The 20389-nt window shown below is 45.5% G+C and overlaps 1 protein-coding gene across 1 annotated transcript in view; it reads right to left on the bottom strand.

The window, feature by feature from the left end:
* Positions 1–20389, bottom strand: part of BACE2 (beta-secretase 2) — a 111897-nt gene that overhangs the window by 35080 nt on the left and 56428 nt on the right. Inside the window, exons 3-7 of the mRNA XM_019962810.2 lie at positions 17503–17719; positions 13860–13988; positions 10014–10148; positions 7952–8053; positions 2697–2846 (exon numbers count right to left, since the gene is read on the bottom strand). Of these exons, the coding sequence (XP_019818369.2) occupies positions 2697–2846; positions 7952–8053; positions 10014–10148; positions 13860–13988; positions 17503–17719 (733 nt within the window). The remainder of the gene's footprint in view (positions 1–2696; positions 2847–7951; positions 8054–10013; positions 10149–13859; positions 13989–17502; positions 17720–20389) is intronic.

Below are 20389 nucleotides of genomic sequence, written 5' to 3'. Positions count from 1 at the left end.
TGACTGAGCACACACACACAGGATTCAGCCCATGTGGTTTTGGAAAATAGAGCTGGGCACAGGCACTCTGTTTTTTGACATGACTCTTCTGCACTTAGAATCGATCATCCATCTACTGCTGCTGATGCCTGGATAGTCCTGGGTAGGGACCTCATTCTAAGATTTGGGTGACCAGGAGCCTTGATAATTGCTCTGAATGTCAGGAAGGGCTTCAGTCAGGTAGGGCTGGGAGGGAGGCCCTCAGCGCCGTCCCCAAGGGTGTGTTACTAGAATATGGGGCTCATGAGGTTCTCATCAGGTGATGGTTCCTGACTGTCATCCTTTCCCATCAAGGCAATGGAAAGCAATTGGGATGGGGATGATGAAGGAGAAATCAGGACAACAGGGGAGAGCAGATTTTAAAAGACTGAAAATGTGGACATGTCAAAGTCAACCAAGAGATATCTGCAGTCTCATAAGTGAGAATAAAACTGAATTCTTATGCAGAGATGTGCAAATTAAATGCAATACTCCCAGACCTCCTTCATTATCTTTTCACGCTCACCCAGTGCTTGGTCCTGAAAGCGGTTGATGGGCCCCAGTGGATCTTCAGCTCAGATGGCTACTGCCTGCTCTGGATGTAATGACAGACTTCACCCTGCAAGCCTGCTTTCCTCCTGCTTCTTAGAGTCCCTGACTGTCGACTCAGCCACACGCCATTTATTCTCCAGCTCACATTTACCTCTGTCCTCAAGCTGGGTTTCAAGTTTAGTGACAAACCACACTGGTGAAATAATGTCCACATTTTGCTGGTGGCCTGACCAAAATTTAATCACAAAGAGCACATAATTTTAAAGGTGCTGAAAACATATCATTCTCACATCACCCTACGCAGTGCTGTTCACCCAAGGATACTGCAGTCTTCTGAAAATGTCTTTGACAAGTATTATTATTTCTCTTTTTATACTTAAAGAGACACACACAGAAAGGGAGAAGTGACCGTTCAGAGTTACAGAGTGAGTCAAGGGCAGTGCTGTAAGTGTAACTCAAGCCTCCGGCTCTGTGTCTGTGTCCTCTGTTGGGCTGTTATTTCTCTTAAAGCTTTCAATCCTAACCCTAACAGCTCTCCATTTTTGGAATGCACTTCTCTATATAAAGTTGAGAACAGGGAAAAGGCAATATTTATCATTTCCTTTTTTCTTCTGAAATTATTCCTCCTTCCCTATCCCCCAGTCCCACTCCTTTATCTCAAATTCACCAAACTGCAACAAAGACACATTCATCTGTCCATTCAACAAACAGTTATTATGCACCACCCCCTCACCAGAGAGCAGTGTTAGAAAAGGAAAGATGATCTTTGAATCTCATGATTCTCATCTTCAAGGAATTAATAATTTAATGGGGGAAGAAATATAAGCGTGTGTGCAACTAAAGAAAAAAGAAGTCAAATGAAAACGACAACAGCATAAACTCAACCCTGAAGATGTGATTCCGGGCCAGATGAGTGGACTAGAAAACATGCATTATAAGTTTGCAAGGCAAGCTCACAAGTGGACCATTCTGCTCGGCAGAGGTTCAACAAAGAAGAGTTGTTTGCGTTGGGTCTTAAAGGATGGGAAGAATGTGGATACACAGAGGGAGTGGGGAGGAGGGGGGCATTTCAGGCAGTGGAGGGGAAGCAAAGTGAGGAGATGGAGCAGGCGCCCAGTACTGGAGGATAGCCACCAAGAGGGGAAGGAAGGTCAAGGGTTCAGCAGGAAACAGGCTGGAGAACCAGGGCGGGTCCTGTGAGGTCAAGGAAAGCCGCAGTGGCGAGTCTCCAGGATGGCAATAGTGGGGTAGAGAGCTGCGGCTTAGCAGGAGGAATCTGGCAGTGGTTTGGAAGGAAGAGAGGGTGGGGGTGTGTGGAGGGCACTCCCGGGGTCCTGAGGTGGGAGTGAGAGGGGATGAGAGTGAGGGCTCTGCGGATGGAGAGAGCAGGGAGAGGTGAGACGGGGGAGGACAGATGCTTAGGATGGAGGAGGAGTCAATGATTGCTTGAATATGGAAAAATGCATAGCTTCATCTCTGAGCATCCAGTTTTAGTTTCTGTTTATAAATAAATTGGAACTAACCATATATTGGTGTTATTGGTACTTATTGCAAAAGTGTCCTCAATTCTTGACCTTTCCTGGTAGGCACACCCTTGTGATGTGGCCTTGCAGTTCTCCCCATTGGGAATTGGCATCTCCATCCTCCCCTGGAGAACCTGGGCTGCCCCTGGCCTGGTTTGGGAAACACGGCACCAGGAGTCCAGTTTTGGGCTGGACTTCAGGAGCCCCTGTGAGTTTGCTTTCTGTCTCACAGAATCCCGCTGCCACCCTGTGAGCCAGGATGGTGAGAGACAATGGTCTTATCTCTCCATCAACCAAGACACCAGATATGCAAGTGAGGCCACCTGAGACCATCCTAAACCAAGGCCAACCTATCCCTGGCCAACTATCAGCTGACCAGGGACATGTGCCTGCAGAGACCAGCAGACCTGCCCAGACTCACGAGCAGGAATAAAAGCTCACTGATGAAAGCTGCTGTGTTTCATGGTTGCTTGTTATGTAGCATCATCACAGCAATCGCTACCTAATACAGGTGTGATATCGAAATGCATATATTATGCATGAAGTGCTTTACTTTTGCATGTTTCATGTTAAAAAGACAAAAGCACAAATCTACGTTCATACCTGAGGCAGGATAGTTATACGGAATGATCTGCTGGAGTTCTCGTCTCTCAGGTAGATGGAGATTTTAGGGAAATAAGACCAAGGTGTTTCAGAATTCGTCCAGCATGCCAGCTGGGAACCAGTCCAGAAACCTTCAGAGAATTCTGGAATCTAGACAAAACAAGATCACATGACAAACAGTGACAAGTCTGGCGCATCAACAGGAAGTAGCTCCCAGCTCTCCTCGTCACCTTGCCAGATGCCCACGGCGATAAACTGTTTAATTTGGACAGCAGAGCGGAGACATCAGTCCTCTGAAAGAGTGATGGTGATGACAAAAATAAAAATTAGTAAAATTACCCAGGCATGTGGATTACTTACTGATATTAGACCTGCCACAGGCACCTTAGTCCTCAACACCCATATCAGTGCAGTAACAGCTCCCCCTCCACTTTACAGAAGCGGAAACCAGTGCTCAGAGAGGTGAAATAACTCACCCAGAGTCACACTGTAGTAGGCAATACCCTTTAGAAGAGAGATCAGATTTTAAACGTGCTCAAAGCCCTTTTGGTCATCACTTTCCCTATACATTCCCCGAGCCCAGTAAGTTTCCTCCTGGTACACAGCCCTGTGGTGACCCTCTGCTCTTCTGGAACATCTTTTTTCTCCTCCAGATCTCAACTCCAATTCCACCTTGTCCAGGAAGTCCTCCTTGACTATCCCCCACAGTGCTGGTATCCCACCATGTATCTCTCTTCCTTAGCGCTTCTCTTTATAGCAGTTATAATTTTACATTTATTGGTGTGGTTGGTTAACTTCTGTTTCTTGCAGGAGAACCTGATTCCTCTAAGGATACAGGTCTGCTGTCGGCTCCCCCATCTCCTCTCCATAGTCCTAAAACCTGGCCCACAGGAAAGACACAGGGAATGTTCTTGGAGAGAAAAAATGAATGACCAAGAACACAGAACGTTCACTGATGCCTCTCATCAGGGGATGGAAGGGTAAAGCCGATCATGCTTGTCCACTAGTTGCTGAATCTATAAGTTAATTACAAATCACTCCTGAGCCCTCTCACCAGATCCGTGGTCTCTAAGAGCAGACCTGCCCTCTTCCTGCCAGCTCCCAGAGAGAAGGACTGTGTCGGATGGGTTTCTTTCCACACACCCAGTACATTGCCCTACTCAGGTCAGTAGCAGAGGTGCCTGTGATGGGGCAGAGCTAAGAGGACACCTGATGAGGGGCATCTAGGAGGGCATGGGGCAGGGGTGGAGCTAGGAGGGCATGGGACTGGGGTGGAGCTAGGAGGGCATGGGACAGGGGATGTGAAATGGATGTGAAGTGGAGCTAGAAGAGGTTGATTGGAAGGAAGAGGTGTCTGTTGGGGTCCCAGAGGAAGAAGTACATGAGCTAAGTTGAGCAGTAGGTGAGTGTCAGGGCGGGCAGAGCACGGAACCTGTCCCACGGGACACCATGAGGCTATGGAGGCTGGTACTAAGGACAGGAAGGAGCAGGAGTTACAGCTGGGAGGGACCCATGGGCACCATCAGGCATTTATCAGAGATCAGTTATCAGGGATCTGAGCACATGAGATGTGATTAAGGCATTCTAGCAGGATTTGTGTAGGTCACTTCTTTGAATTTAATCTCCAGGGAGTCAGCCTGCGCTAGACAGAAGCATTTGAAAGTCAGTGACCAATGGGTGGGAAGTGATCGTGTGGCCATGGATGGGATTACTTAGGAGAGGGTACAGGGAGAAGGGAGGGGTGCAGGACCCACCCTGAGAAACGGGCCAGCAAAGGAGACCCCCATGAAGCAGGGCACAGGGTGGAGAGGAAATTCCAAGAGGAGGGTGTTGTGGAAGCCGAGAGAACAGATAAGGCAGGTAAGCATGGGTGCTGCGGAGGTCAAGGAGGACAGCAACTGAGAAAAACATGGTGTCCCCGGATGAACACACGGTGAGAGCTGCCTGTTCAGGACCATGCAGGGCAGGAGCCACCTCCTCAGGGCAGACAACTAGGAGGAAGGGCCTGCAGTCTCTTCACCCACTGCAGTGCTGACCTGCAAAGTCTCTAATGCCTTAATGTGTTGGGTTGGCCAAAAAGTTCCAATTTTTTGGCCAACCCAATATTTGTGCATTTTATAAAAGTGAAGTCAGTTTGAAATGTGTATCACAGGGAAGAACTCCCTGCTGGATGAGTTGAGAGGGGGAGAGGAGGGGTTGGTCACCCTGCTGGGTTTCAGGAAGAGTGAAGGGTGGTGGGGCCTGCATGGGGGGTAAAGAGCTCCAATCTCCAGATGAAGAATGAGGCTCAGAGGGGCCAAGTAATCTGCCTAAGGGGCACAGTGCAGGAGTGAGTAGGGGACTGTCTGCCTCCAAAGTGGTGCCTGTGAGTCTGGAAGGCTTCTGGGGGGCCAAGCCTTGTATCCTGGGGGAGAGTCTGTACACTCAGATCAGAGAGTTGAAAGTCAAAAGTCAGGTTACAGAAGGTATCATCCTGCTGCTGGATTCTGCAGATGGAGAAGCACTGGGCCTGAGCCAAAAAGGGCGTCACAGCTGAACAGGTGGGGAGCCCAGGTCCCCATTGAACACAAAACTCCCTACCAGGCTCATTTAAAAAACAGACTAACATATAGCACTGGGAACTGTATTCAATATCATGTAATAACCTGTACTGTTGTTCAGTCGCTAAGTCACATTTGATTTTTCGAGACCCCATGGACTGCAGTATGCCAGGCTTCCCTGTCCTTCATTATCTCCCAGAGTTTGCTTAAACTCATGTCCATTGAGTCAATGATGCCATCGAACCATCTCATCCTCTGTCAAGCCCCCTCTCCTCCTGCCCTCAATCTTTTCCAGCATCAGGCTGTTTTCAAGTGAGTCAGTTCTTCTCATAAAGTGGCCAAAGTATTGGAGCTTCAGCTTCAGCATCCATCAGTCCTTCCAATGAATATTCAGAGTTGATTTCCTTTAGGATTGACTGGTTTGGTCTCCTTGTTGTCCAATGGACTCTAGACTCTGAAAAAGGATCTATCTGTACATATCTATATCTATGTATATCTGAATTACTTTGCTGTTCACTTGAAACAATAAAACATTGTGAATTAACTTCAATAATTAAAAAGAACTACAGATCTACAAACTATTCATTTCTAAAATCCCATCTAAACAATCCAGGCCCAAAGACAGAGGCCGGCATCTGTACGGTATTTACCTCTCTGAAGCCAGCCCTTTGCTTAACTAAGAAAGAAAACCCAAGTGAAGAGAGCCAGCTGAGATGAACCCAGTAGAGAGAAAGCTCAGGCACATCTCTGGTCCATGCACGTGAGACAGAGAGCATCCCCCTTGTTGAGCTTTCCCTGCTCAAGACAAACATCCTCCTGGGCCTCTCCTTCCTGATGCAGGCACTGAAACCAGAGGATAATTTTAGATTAGGCAAACACATTTCATAATCTTGTTCCTTCCACCTCGTGCTTTTCTTACAAAGTCAGGCACTGCTGAACACACGCTGTGCTGACCTCAGGCATGCTAGCACCCCTCCGCCACAGCCCCGCTGGTTCTGGCTGAAGTCACAAAATCTGCAGAGGCCCAGGCTGGTCATGGGCTTGCTGGAGTCACATGCTGGTGCTGCCAGTGTGTCCTTGGGATGGTGGGTAAAACCCTGACAGCTCAGAATATTAAATTTGAAGATGCGCATGTTAATTTCACTGAGGACATTTTTTACTCTGAAGAAAAGCAGCATATTGCTCTGTATTTCCAGCATGGTCTGGTTTTCAGCCAGTTTCCTAAATTTAAGGCACTAAAAACATTGGCTGCCACTTTTTTTCTGATTCAGCAGATATTAGACAAGGTAGAGGTTTGCTCTGGCTTTTTTGTCCGCTGTACTCTTGACCTCCCAGTTCACAAAGGACCTCGATGTTTCTTCTGGTTTTCCCTCTGCGTTCTTTTGATTTGCCTGCTGCATTTCCCATAGCATTTTTATTCAGACTTTTGAAGTTTTGGTCCAGGACAACCAAAAGCCTGCTCTTTCTTCTCTGTTCCTGCTACATCACCTGCGACAAAGTAACCGCTGTGCCTCTTCCATCCATCAGTCTCTGGGTTTGGCCACAGCCCAGTGGAGTCGTGGGACTGTCAGCCTCACTGGAGTCAGAACCAGCAGAGAGACTTTTTTGGGTGACCTTGTAAGAGTGGCCCTGCATGGACAGACGCTTATGAAGACACCCAAGAAGCTGAGAGAAATATTTATCTTACATCCAAACAAATAGCGGTAGCACCACGGTTTAGACATTAAATAGAAGTACTTCTTGACCAAACACCCATTGTGTTACCCTAAACCCTCACAACAAGCCATGATAAGAACACAGAGGCTCTCAGGGGGCACAAGAGTACCCCCTGCCCCACAAGGCACTCAGCTAATAAGTGGCAGAAACTAGACTAAATTCAAGTCCATCTGCCCCCCAAGGCTGTGGTCCTTGCAATCAATGCTTCGTGGTCCATCCTGGTGCTTGAACGAACTGAAAGTTGGGGTCACACTGGGATGACTGTTAACCAGGCCCTCAAGGCATGTTGTCCTTTACCAGGATTTTAATGGTATTTCAAAGCATGGTCATAAAATAATTACTATATTGGTGGACTGACCTTTGTCTTCTGTGAATCATACTTTGTTACAGAAGTAGGAGTTAAAAAGCATAGCTTGGATGAAGGTCAAAAAAGGAGCATAATTTTTGGTTTGTTTAAAAAGCTACAAACACATTCCTGGTTTACTATTTAATGTGTTACCAAGTGGTTTATTTTTCCATAGTTTAAAAAAGTGCCATAGCAACTACATTATTATTTGAAATACTGAAAGGCATTGCATCTTTAGATCCAAGACCTCTGAGATTAAAGTGAAGGAATTATTTGCTGGTTCATATTAAAGAATAAAGTGGAATCCCTGGTGGCACAGTGGTAAAGAATCTGCCTGCAACGCAGGAGATGCGGGTTTGATCCCTGGGTTAAGATCCCCTGGAGAAGGAATAGCAACCCACTCCAGTATTCTTGCCTGGGAAATCCCATGGACAGAGGAGCCTGGAGGGCTATGGGGCTGCAAGAGTCGGACATGACTTAGCGACTAAACACTATCACCATCCAAGAATAAGATCGTGAACTTAAGAAATAATCATTAAAACAACCCTCCAAACCCTTGGATTGGAACTGTTAGAATACACGGAGGTACTCCCCAGTATGTGGTCCTGACCTGGTGTGACCTCCGAGACTCATCGAACATTCTGGGGACTCACCAGAGACGTGCGGGCCACAGCCTCCACCACGGCGTCAAACACCTTCTGGGGCAGGCGCAGCAGCGTGGTGCCACTGTCCACGATGGCCTTGTCCGCATTGTACTAGAACAGGGGAGAAGGCACCCACATCAGTGCACGGTCCAGCCTGCCATTGCCTGCTTCTGTGATACATGCGTTCAGTAGCCATGGTATCTCCTTGGTGGCTACAGTTTATTTCATATTCTCAGAACTTGGGAACCAAGAACTTCCTCACCCAGTGTTCTCACTATAGATGAAGAAACTGAGGCCAGAAAAGGGCAGTGATAACACCAAAATCAACAGCTTAATTCAGGACTTTTCTCTTATTCAGCAGTGGCTGGATTCCGTAAAGGACCACCACCCTCCCCGCCCACCCCAACCCCCGCCTCTGCCAAAGTGGGAAGACCCATTTGTCTTTAGAGGTTGAAATGAAACACGAAATGTTATTTATGTAAATCATGCAAAATCAACTCTGTATTACTTCATTAGCAGAGAAAGAGGAGGAAGGACGGTTTTTCAACAGATACCCCATATTTCATTTAGAATGGAACCAAAGCCGCATTCAATAAGAGAATTTTACAACACAGAGACATTGCCAGCCCTGCCCCCACCTCATTCTTTATGTGGCTGAGGGAAAAGGTGGAGGTCAGTGGGCCAAGACCAAAGAAGTCACCCAGCCTCTAGGGACATAACTGGATGAGCAAGGCTGCCAGGGGATGGAATGAGCCATGGGCAATTCAATCCTCCTGTTTCCACGGCAAATCCCTGAGTCATATGACCAAATACACCAATCAGGTCAAAAGGAAGTAAGGATTTGTTTAGGTAGCAGATGGGAGGAGTGAAGAATTGTGAGAAACTAAAATACAGCAACTGATTCATATTCTTTTCAAGTGTAAAACTGATTTCAATTTAGAAAAGCTCTAATTTAAATACAGTTTTGTTTGTTCACAAAATTATCATGCCTGTGTGTGTAAGGAAAGCTTGTATACTGAAATGTTGGAGTAGGATGATAGTACTTTTATTGTTTTCTCTGTTGTGGCAAGGACGGCAGATTGGGAAGGGGGGCAGGAGAGAACGAAGAATATGAGAATCAAACCTCCAAAGGCGCTTATACTCTCCAATACACACACACACACACACACACACACACACATACATGGAGTTTGTAGTTTATTTTAGGCCAGCCCATCTGATTCTACCATTGGACTCTTCACTGGCAAATAAATGCCTTTTGACAATAAACAGATTTGTAGACTTAGGACAGAAACACCATCCCAGGGGACTGGACCATCCCTTTATCAAGCTTTGATTGTTTCTGCAGAGGCATCTCTATATGAGAACTCACGGTACAATGTGATGGTTAAAGTGAAAGGCAATGATGACAGGTACGAATACAATCAATGCTGATGAAATGCTGGTGGTTTTTAAAAACAATTCTGAAAATGTTGGAGATCATCACAATCATGTCATTATGTGCCACAAATAAGCCAAAATGCAGTGAGAGGTGTGAACGAGGTTAACGAGAGATGCGGTTTCCCAGCTCTGCCTCCTCTTAGCACCATCAGCCACCCACATCTTTAGATCATAATGTTTCTCTGAGTGAGAACTGTGTCCTGGGGGGGAAATGGGGAATTAGATGTGGATGGAGGATAAAGCTGATGATGAATTTCTGGTTTCATTTTGCTTATTTTTAGTCCCCTTTTACTCTGATAAAAACGTTGCTTACTTTACTCTCTTGAACAGAGTTCAGGGACCATCAAGCCAGGATGATGTGGTTCTATATAACTTTTTTCACTCATCATTTTATGCTAATTCCTCTTTTTCAAGAGAAGGAATTGAAGGGAAGCAATTAGAGGGAGGGTCATTGATATAAAATTATCTACAATAAAGCCCTGTAACTTTTATTGTCATGAGCTTTTGATTTATCTTGCAATGTAACGCACAGTCTGATTTCATATTCAGGTACTAGCTGAATTAAATATGCAAATTTAATGGCCCAGGCACACGCAGACAAGGAGACACAAAGAGATAAGAGTGGAAATACCTCTCTGCAGTCCAGATTAAGGCTCTGGCCTCCAATTTCCAATTTTAGAATTTCTATCTGATAATACCACTCCTCCTTAATAGGGGTGTACCAGATGTCTCCTTTGTACAAAGTTGGTTCAATTCCACCTAGGACCTGGGAAGGAAAACATTTACATCTTTAAGAGAAAGAAAATATAGGCATATTACAAAGTCACACAGAGAAGCGTGCTTTTTTGCTTTTTAAATTTATTTTTTAATTGGAGGAAAACTGTTCTGCCAATGTGGTGTTGGTTTCTGCTGTACAACAAGGCAAATCAGCCATAGTTATACATATATCACCTCCCTCTTGAGCCTCCCACCCCTCACCCTACTCCATCCCTCCAGGTCATCACAGAACACCAGGCTGGGCCCCCAGCGTTATACAGTAACTTCCCACCAGCTATCTGTTTTACACACAATAGTGTATACATGTTGATGCTACTTTTCCCATTCATTCCACCCTTTCCTTCCCTCACTGTGTCCACAAGTCCATGCACTACATCTGTGTCTTCACTCCTTCCCCGCAAATAGGTTCATCAATACTATTTTTTAGATTCCATATATATGTGTTAACATACAATACTTGTTTTTCTGATGAGAAGCATGCTCTTATAAGGCAAAACTTCACTGGAATCAGTACTTCCAATTTAACAGGATGTTATAAACAAATGCATAGGCCTGGAAATTAAACAAGGAACATTCTGGGGCCATGTGTTGGAAGATCAGAGTCCCACTCTAATCAGGATGCTTTGATAATTTCTCTTATGTAGAGGAAATGCATACAGTTCCAGCTTTCTGATACTGAGATCCTCCCCCACCCCATCCCAGTCGTGGGCAAAGAAATGCAATAAAATGGTTAACCACACAGACTGACAAAATTTAGTTCCTCGGAAGATGAAGGATGGCTTCCTGCCCCACATATTTGCATGGAAAGAGGAACAAGAGAGCTTCTCTAATCAAAACTTCACTTTGGAATCTGTGTAACATCACCCCTCTCCTCTGAAAAGGTGGTAAAAAAACAGAGTGCTGAAAACACGTGTGAGGCTGTTTCTCACAGGCAGAGAGCAAAGAGGTCAGCACCACGGGCCTGGGGGCCCTTCATGCGCATTCTCCCTTTCCTCTCCCACTGTAGACGGCTGGGTGCAGGTCCGTCAGGGTGACACTTGGGATATGGCATGTACCCAGCATCGATTCTGTTTCATTGTGTGTGTGTGTGTATGTGTGTGTAGGTATGTGTGTACATCCGTGCATGTACATGTATGTATGCACGTGCAAGTATGTATTATGTAAATCTCTGTGTAACTGAATATAGTGTGCACATGCATGCATGTCTGTATGTATGCACAAGTATGTGTGTATATGTGCATAGCCATGTGTATATACTTGTGTGTACATGTGTGTGCACGTGTGTAAGCATATGTGTATATGCTGTATGCTTGTGTAGTGTGTATATGTGTGCACATGTGTGTGCATGTGCATATGTGTGTGTGTGCTGTGTACATGCGCATGTGTGTAAGTATGTATCAGTTCAGTTCAGTTCATTTGCTCAGTCATATCTGACTCTTTGTGACCCCATGAACTGCAGCATGCCAGGCTTCCCTGTCCATCACCAACTCCCAGAGCTTGCTCAAACTCATGTCCATTGAGTTGGTGATGCCATCCAACCATCTCATCCTCTGTAGTCCCCTTCTCCTCCTGCCTTCAATCTTTCCCAACATCAGGGTCCTTTCCAATGAGTCAGTTCTTCCCATGAGGTAGCCAAAGTATTGGACTTTCAGCTTCAGCATCAGTCCTTCCAATGAATATTCAGGACTGATTTCCTTTAGATGGACTGGTTGAATCTCCTTACAGTCCAAGGGACTCTCAAGAGTCTTCTCCAACACCACAGTTCAAAAGCATCAATTTTTTGGTGCTCAGCTTTCTTTATAGTCTGACTCTCACATCCATACATGACCACTGGAAAAACCATAGCTTTGATTAGACAGACCTCTGTTGGCAAAGTAATGTCTCTGCTTTTTAATATGCTCTCTAGGTTGGTCATAGCTTTTCTTCCAAGGAGCAAGTGTCTTTTAATTTCATGGCTGAAGTCACCATTTGCAGTGATTTTGGAGCCCAAGAAAATAAAGTCTGTCACTGTTTCCATTGTTTCCCCATCTCTTTGCCATGAAGTGATGGAACCAGATGCCATGACCTTAGTTTTTTGAATGCTGAGTTTTAAGCCAGCTTTTTCACTCTCCTCTTTCATCAAGAGGCTTTTTAGTTCTTTGCTTTCTGCCATAAGGGTGGTGTCATCTGTGTATCTGAGGTTATTGATATTTCTCCTGGCAATCTTGATTCCAGCTTGTGCTTCATCCAGTCTGGCATTTCGCATGATGTATTCTGCATATATATTAAATAAGCAGGGTGACAATATACAGCCTTGAGGTACTCCTTTCCCAATTTGGAACCAGTCTGTTGTTCCATGTCCAGTTCTAACTGTTGCTTCTTGACTTGCATACAAAGGAGGCAGGTAAGGTAGTCTGGTATTCCTATGTCTTGAAGAATATTCCAGTTTTTTGTGATCCACATAGTCAAAGGCTTTGGCGTAGTCAATAAAACAGACGTAGATATTTTTTGGAACTCTCTTGCTTTTTTGATGATCCAATGAATGTTGGCAATTTGATTTCTGGTTCCTCTGCCTTTTCTAAATCTAGCTTGAACATCTGGAGGTTCATGGTTCAGGTACTGTTAAAGCCTCACTTGGAGAATTTTGAGCATTACTTTGGTAGCGTGTGAGGTGAGTGCAATTGTGTGGTAGTCTGAGCATTCTTTGGCATTGCCTTTCTTTGGGATTGGAATGAAAACTGACTTTTTCCAGTCCTGTGGCCACTGCTGAGTTTTCCAGATTTGCTGGCATATTGAGTGCAGCACTTTCACAGCATCATCTTTTAGGATTTGAACTAGCTCAGCTGGAATTCCATCACCCACACTAGCTTTGCTTGTTGTGAGGCTTCCTAAGGCTCACTTGACTTCAGACTCCAGGATGTCTGGCTCTAGGTCAGTGATCACACCATTATGGTTATCTGGTTCATTAAGATCTTTTTTGTATAGTTCTTCCATGTATTCTTGCCACCTTTTCTTAATAACTTCTGCTTCTGTTAGGTCCATACTCTTTTTGTCTTTTTTTGTGCCCATCTTTGTATGAAATGTTCCTTTGATATCTGATTTTCTTGAAGAGATCTCTAGTCTTTCCCATTCTACTGTTTTCCTCTCTTTCTTTGTATTGATCACTTAGGAAGGCTTTCTTATCTCTCTGTGCTCTTCTTCAGAACTCAAGATGGGTATAGTGTATGTATAAGATGTGTAACGTGTGTGTATATGCATGTGTATGTACTTCTGTGCATAAGGTGCTCCTGTCTCTCCAACAAATTTATGAAATCCCAGGCCCCACAAATTTATGAAATCCTAGGCCCCACTCCCTACAAATTTATGAAATCCCAGCACATCCAACCTACCACCTTGCCCCACAGGTCCTCATCTGCCCCTCCCTCCAACACCCAACAAAATCAGTTACCTTTCAAAGGAACATTAAAAAAAAAAAAAAAGCTTTAAAGGAATTTGGGGAAGCAATGAGAATCATTTTATTAGATAGCAGGATGCTTAGGAAAGATTGAAAATTACCCAATTTTATCCATTTTTAAGGCTATAAAACAAGGATTATCAAAACTTTCAGAGCACCCATGTATCTCTATGTGTCTAATATTTCTATCAGAGTCTGAATAAAGCAGGAAAAATAGCCCCACTGGTTTTTTATTTTTTCCCCCCTTTAAGACTAAAGGATACCCACAAGACTACCTCCGTTGGTACCAGATCCAGCTACTGGCAGTCCGGCCCCACACATCTGCATGGAGAAGATGTTGGGGATTTTTGCTTGTGCCACGAGGGAATCAAAGAAGGTCTCCAGAGAACTTGAAGGCTGCAGAAGGAGCAGGGAAACAAGGCAGCTGATTAAGGACTCCAGGGTAGACAAGGGGTCCCCCTGTGCAGGGGCCAGGCATGGTGTACAATATGGCATTTCTTTCTATTTAATATTTTCAAGGTTAAGAAATAAACAAGCTCATGATTAAGTCCACTAATTTGGAAACTTCCAACAGAACTCCCTGTGACTTGGTATTTTTCCTTTTGGGGCAGTGTCTCTGCTGGGAAGATAAGATAGTATTTCCTGAAGCTGTGAAGTGGCTGCCCCATTTATCATCTGTCCACCTTGTGAGGCCAGCGTGAGAAGATGCAGAAATGGGTTACCTAGGTAGGTGGTGGAATCTAATCTTAGACATTTTGGAGTAAGGAGAGAACAGGGTCTCCAGGAGCTGCCTTTGCAGCTTCAGGAAAAGTTTTTTTTTTTTTTTTTCCTACCCTTTTCAGTCATAGTTGTCCATCATGCAAATGACAGATGCCTGACCCAAGGGAACAGTTCACATCCCAGACCCTGGGAGGAGGCTTAGCTCTGCTGGCTGTCTGCTGAACTCTGGTGACCAGAAAAGGAATAATGCTACTGTTGTGATCAGAAAAGGAACGATGCTATTGTCCTGCAGTTTAAAAAGCCCATCACTCCTCATTGCCATATGTCAGTAACATCTTCTGTGCCTCCTTACATGTAACCATGCCTTCAGAGAACAACCCCATTTCTCTAGAACTGAAAAGGAAGGATGGTCTGTGAACAGGTCTTAGCTGCGGGAGCAGAGAGGGGTCATAGGTGCTGGTGGTGAGGAAAGAATGTTATAGATCCATGTCTCCATTTTGGCTTTGACAACTGGGAGAGATTAGAGTTTGTTACTATGAATGGTTTGTTCTTGATGAAAACTCAACAGTTGTAGCAGCTTAGATGCTCCAGGCATCTTCTGGCCATCCACAGTAAATATAGGGAAGGATTATTTATAATCTGTAGGAACTGAAACTCTAATTCTGGAGGCAGTGACAGCAGTGTGATCAGACAGAAACCTTCCTATTTATTTAGCTCCTTCATATCTGGCCTCCTATCGCTTCTTTCCCAGCCTCTGTGGATTCTGGCAGAATTTGGCCCAATCCCTCTGTGTAATTGTAGCCTAAACACTTTGTGTTTGGGTCAAGGAAGGAGACAAAGCCCCCTCTAGAAACCAGGTTGGGTCTGGTGATGACCCAGCCTGTGTCTGCCTTCATGAGAAGCAGCCAGGAAAACACTGCCTGGAATTGAATCCTGGCTCCACCCCTGACCTGCAAACTGTGTGACTTGTCCCTTTGTTTCCTTATCTGTAAAATGGGGATCACGGTCACATCCCAGAGCTCTTCTGGGGCTTAAATGGGTCAGTACATACAGAGTGCTTGGAAAAGTGCCCGGTACATGCGACAGGATCTATTATTATTGCACCAAGTCATTCTTCAGCAGGACTTAGGATCCCTTTAAGGTTTAAAAGCACACAGTTGCCCAGGACCAGTAGAGAACCTGATTCAGCAGGTTGAGACCCTGCAGGTGGCCATAACCACATCTTTGGTGAGGGAACAGATAGCATCAGCTAGGGGCCCCTGCACACTCTGACACCCCGACTGGGTGCTCATGGAATCTATTTCAGAAATGTCTTTGGGCCACCAACCCAGACCGCCCTGCCAGTCCTCTTTCTAGACATGTTCCACTTCCTGTAAATCCTGCTTTGGTCTCCCCTAACCTAGGAACATGAAGCCAATTTTTGGCCACCTTGGAATCTCATAGATGAAAAGATAAAAGGTCTTTTGGGGAGTCTGGACATCTCAAAAACCCCGAAGCAGTCTATTCTTGAGGAAGTTTCATGTATTATTAATTCCAGATAATTTAGCTTTAAGGTACCATCTCCCAAATAATCATCAAGTCAATCATATATCTTTTATTTTTTAAGTCACAAGAAGAAACATGTAGTCAATTGTCAGTGAAAAGTATTTAGAAATGGAAGTTGTTACAAGTCTGGGAACTCATATTAAACTTTCCTTACGGTTGTCGTTCAGTCGCTAAGTTACGTCCAACACTTTGTGACCCCATAGACTACAGCCTGCCAGGCTCCTCTGTCCGTGGGACTTCCAGGCAAGAATACTGGAGTGGGCTGCTTCTCTAGGGAATCTTCCAGACTCAGGGATTGAACCTGCATCTCTTGCATTTCAGGCAAATTCTTTACTGCTGAGCCACTTGGAAAGCCCTATGGCACTGAGCTCTAAAGTCCATCTGGGCTCTTCAGACAGGACTCTGTGCTCCGACAGTCCTCGGCAAGGGGTAAGCCTCTCTAACCCTCTGCCCACACACGACTTACGTGAGCCTATGAAGTCTGCCTTCTGGGGAGGTCCTGAGACTCCATGGAAGGACATCTTGTAATGGTCTCGGTCCAGGGGTCAGGGTTGTTCTTTCTCCTTAAGAAACTACAGTGTTGGGAAATGCCCCCGTGTCCCCCCACCTCATTGCCTGCATCACTTGCTAGTAAACTCGAGCTGGAGCAAACATCCTTCCAGAGAGAAAACAGGACTTTCTATACCCACAAGTCTTTGTTTCACATTTAGCGCTGGCTCAAAGCCTGTCTGAACAAGGAGAAGCCAAGCCAGGGTGCCTGGTTACAGGCCAGGAGGGGTGACCTCTCCTCGCGTGTACACTGACCTACCCTGGCCTCTCGGGGCCCAGGGGCCACACTGGGGTTGTCAGATCTGCCTGCCCCTGGCATCCTTTCCTTCCCAGCCCACCCCCATCCTCCCACATGTGATCATTGCTTCCTCTGGGGGGACCAAGGACAGAGAATTGTGCCGTCTTTCCCTGTTTTGTGATGGTCCTGATGCTGATGAGGGTGAGGTTTCACCGTCTCTCCTCGAAGCATCGCTGCTTCGACTGGCTGGCGATCCCCAGGGTGTGCCTGCAGGTGTCTGGGCCCCAGTTCCAGAGGGAGGGGAAAGCAGTGTCATGCTCCATGCCTGGCGGGACATCTCTTCCTGTGGAGTTTCCACTGTCACCCTGAACCTCCTTCTTTATCAATATTATTTTTTAAAGAAATTTTTTGGCCATGCTGTGCAGTGTATGGGATCCTAGTTACCTGACCAGGGATCGAACCTTCATCCCCTGCATGGGAAGTCCCCTTTATGAATTTAATAAATGTATTTTCTCTTAATCCTGCCCTAATAAAAACTCCTAAACAAGCACCACCATCAAAGGGATTCAGATTCTGTTAACATTTGTCAACTATACAAGTAAAATAAACAGAAAAAAACAAATGAAAAAAGCCATGCCATGGGAATATCTTACGGGAAGGCTCAAAGAATCTTGCCATTTACCTTAAATTTTCAAAGTGCTTAGAGGTCTAATCAATCGTGTGAACACTGGCTTTTCAACCATGTGATTCTCACTGACTGTCTTGGACAGCCTGGACCCCTCTGCTGGCCCCTCCAGTGACTGGTTGCAGAACCTTGTCCCATCATTTGATGTTCGTAGACCCACCAATCATTCTTACCTTGGCCAGGGTAGCATAAGCCAGTCCAAGTATCCCATTCCATCTAATCCCAGGCAGAAAGAAATTCTCTGACTCAAATATGGTGGCAATGTTGACAAGAAAAGAACTGTTGAAGCCTTTGGGGATGGTGACCACGTCCTCCCCAACGAAGCCCGTCCAGCTCCCCTGTGTGTACTTCACAGTGACATCAAAACCCTTGGGGCGGTACGTGCTGGACCTGGAGAAAGAGAAGAGGCCTTGTGTCCTGTGCTCTGTCCACCTGCTGTTGTTCTGACAACACAGCCGTCAAGACAGCTGCTCTAAGCGAGGAAGGTGTGCATCAGCAATTCTTCCAGAGGAAGAGTCCTCGTGCTCACAAGGCATGATTTCCCACAACATAATCACTGACATTTGGGCAATGACCTTTTCTGTGCCATCTGTGAGGGAGTACTGGGGTCTACATGTAACCCGAGTTTAACTTCTTGCTGAGCCCACGTATCCCCCGTAAGTCAGGTGTTGTACTTAACTGGAACGCCACAACCAAGTGTGGGTCCGCCTGTCCCTCCGGCTCTGGGGGGCACTGCACTGCTGCTCTGTGACACAGGGAGGGGCCACCAGCCCCAGAAGGAGGGCCAGTAGCTTGTGCCCAAAGTGGCTGCAGGCTCAAATTCATACAAACGGCCAGTGTGATGAATAAAAGTCAAGTCACACCCCCCTAACACCAGGGCCAGCCCTCCTCAGGGCCCCTATGGCCTCTTGGCGTCACAGGTTCCTTCTCAAGGCCATCCATCTGTCCCCAAGCTGATTATCCCCATATCAGAAGGGTGACCTTAATGACAAGCTGGGATACAAGTCACTGTGATAACCGCACAACACTTAAAGGTAAGAGATACTGAGACAGAATAACATGAACAAGACCAGACAACGGACAGGGCAAATGGAAGCCCTGCTCTTGGGATTTCAGAGACAGACAGTAAACAAATGAACACCTAGAATTTCAAGCAATGATAGAGTGATGAGAGCCACCCAGGGAAGAGAGCGGGTGAGGGGTGGAAGAGAGACATGGTGGTCACAGAGGCTGCTCTGAGAGTGACATTTATGTAAGACCTGCGGGAAGACAATAAGCTATGGGACTTTCTGCAGGGGGACGTCCTGGAGAGAGAGAGCAGCAGGTGTCAAGGCCCTGGGGTGTCCAGTCCTATAAAGTCATTCTTACACCCAGCTGAGCTTGACAACGCTGTTGGATTACAGGCCAAGGGACATCTCCAAGCAAATATCTGTGTTCAAACCATGGTTCCCTTAGGAAAACAATCACATTCCTAAGAGAAGTGTCCAACCACCAGTGGGATCATTGTAAATGGACCTGTTTGTCTACAGTTTTCACTTTAACATTCAATCTCTGAACATTCATCCATGATAATAAGTCTTTGCTGTAGCGTTATATGACCTAGTATGGTACTGTTGGGAGACAGAGAGGAAGTTAAGTCACAGATGATATGAATTTTGGGTGTACATGTTATAAACTTTAAAAATGTTCAGTTCAGTTCAGTTCAGTCGCTCAGTCGTGTCTGACTCTTTGCGATCCCATGAATCGCAGCACGCCAGACTTCCCTGTGGATCACCAACTCCCAGAGTTCACTCAGACTTATGTCCATTGAGTCAGTGATGCCATCTAGCCATCTCATCCTCTGTCGTCCCCTTCTCCTCCTGCCCCCAATCCCTCCCAGCATCAGAGTCTTTTCAAATGAGTCAACTCTTCACATGAGGTGGCCAAAGCACTGGAGTTTCAGCTTCAGCATCATTCCCTCCAAAGAAATCCCAGGACTGATTTCCTCCAGGATTTCCTGGTTGGATCTCCTTGCAGTCCAAGGGACTCTCAAGAGTCTTCTCCAACACCACAGTTCAAAAGCATCAATTCTTCAGCACTCAGCTTTCTTCACAGTCCAACTCTCACATCCATACATGACCACTGGAAAAACCATAGCCTTGACTAGACGGACCTTTGTTGGCAAAGTAATGTCTCTGCTTTTCAATATGCTACCTAGGTTGGTCATATTAGGTCTATTTAATTCAGTAACTGCATTTCTGAGAATCTGACCCTAAGGAAGCACCCATGGTGCAAATAGAGATTCATTAACAAAGACAGTTATTATGTTTTATTTATAGTAGAAAATAGCTGGAAACAACCTAAATGCACAGTAAAAAAGGAAACAGTTTAGTAAATTATGGTACAGAAATATGAATGGAATATTATGTAGTATTGGAAAATGATGTTGACTAAGACATTTTCAATGACAGAGAAAAATTAAGATAAAAGGAACCTTTGTATATGTGGCACAATCTTCTTCAAAAAAATTATTACACTCAGATACTAACAGGGCTACCTCTGGGTGGTGGGGTTTTGTGGCAGGGAACTCTCATTCTTGTGATTGCTACTGCTGGTAAGTCGCTTCAGTCGTGTCTGACTCTGCAACCCCATAGACGGCAGCCCAACAGGCTCCACCGTCCCTGGGACTCTCCAGGCAAGAACACTGGAGTGGGTTGCCATTTCCTTCTCCAATGCATGAAAGTGAAAAGTGAAAGTGAAGTCGCTCAGTCGTGTCTGACTCTTAGCGACCCCGTGGACTGCAGCCTTCCAGATTCCTCCATCCATGGGATTTTTCATGCAAGAGTACTGGAGTGGGGTGCCATTGCCATTCTTGTGGTTAGGTCCTTCCATATTTTCTGCATATATAACTTTTATAATCAGGGGGAAAAAAAGTATTTTTAAAATGTCTGGCAGACACATTTTAGAGAAATTTAATTTATTCTAACTCCATAATGGGATATGAAATACAAAGGATGTTTAATTTTAATGTTTTCTGACTATTTTAGCTAACTCCACCACAGTCTTAGAGAGCAGCACTAG

This window comes from Bos indicus, chromosome 1, assembly GCF_029378745.1.
Source record: "Bos indicus isolate NIAB-ARS_2022 breed Sahiwal x Tharparkar chromosome 1, NIAB-ARS_B.indTharparkar_mat_pri_1.0, whole genome shotgun sequence".
NCBI lineage: Eukaryota > Metazoa > Chordata > Mammalia > Artiodactyla > Bovidae > Bos > Bos indicus.
Note: the sequence above shows the minus strand (reverse complement) of the source record. Positions and strands in the feature narration are given on the sequence as shown.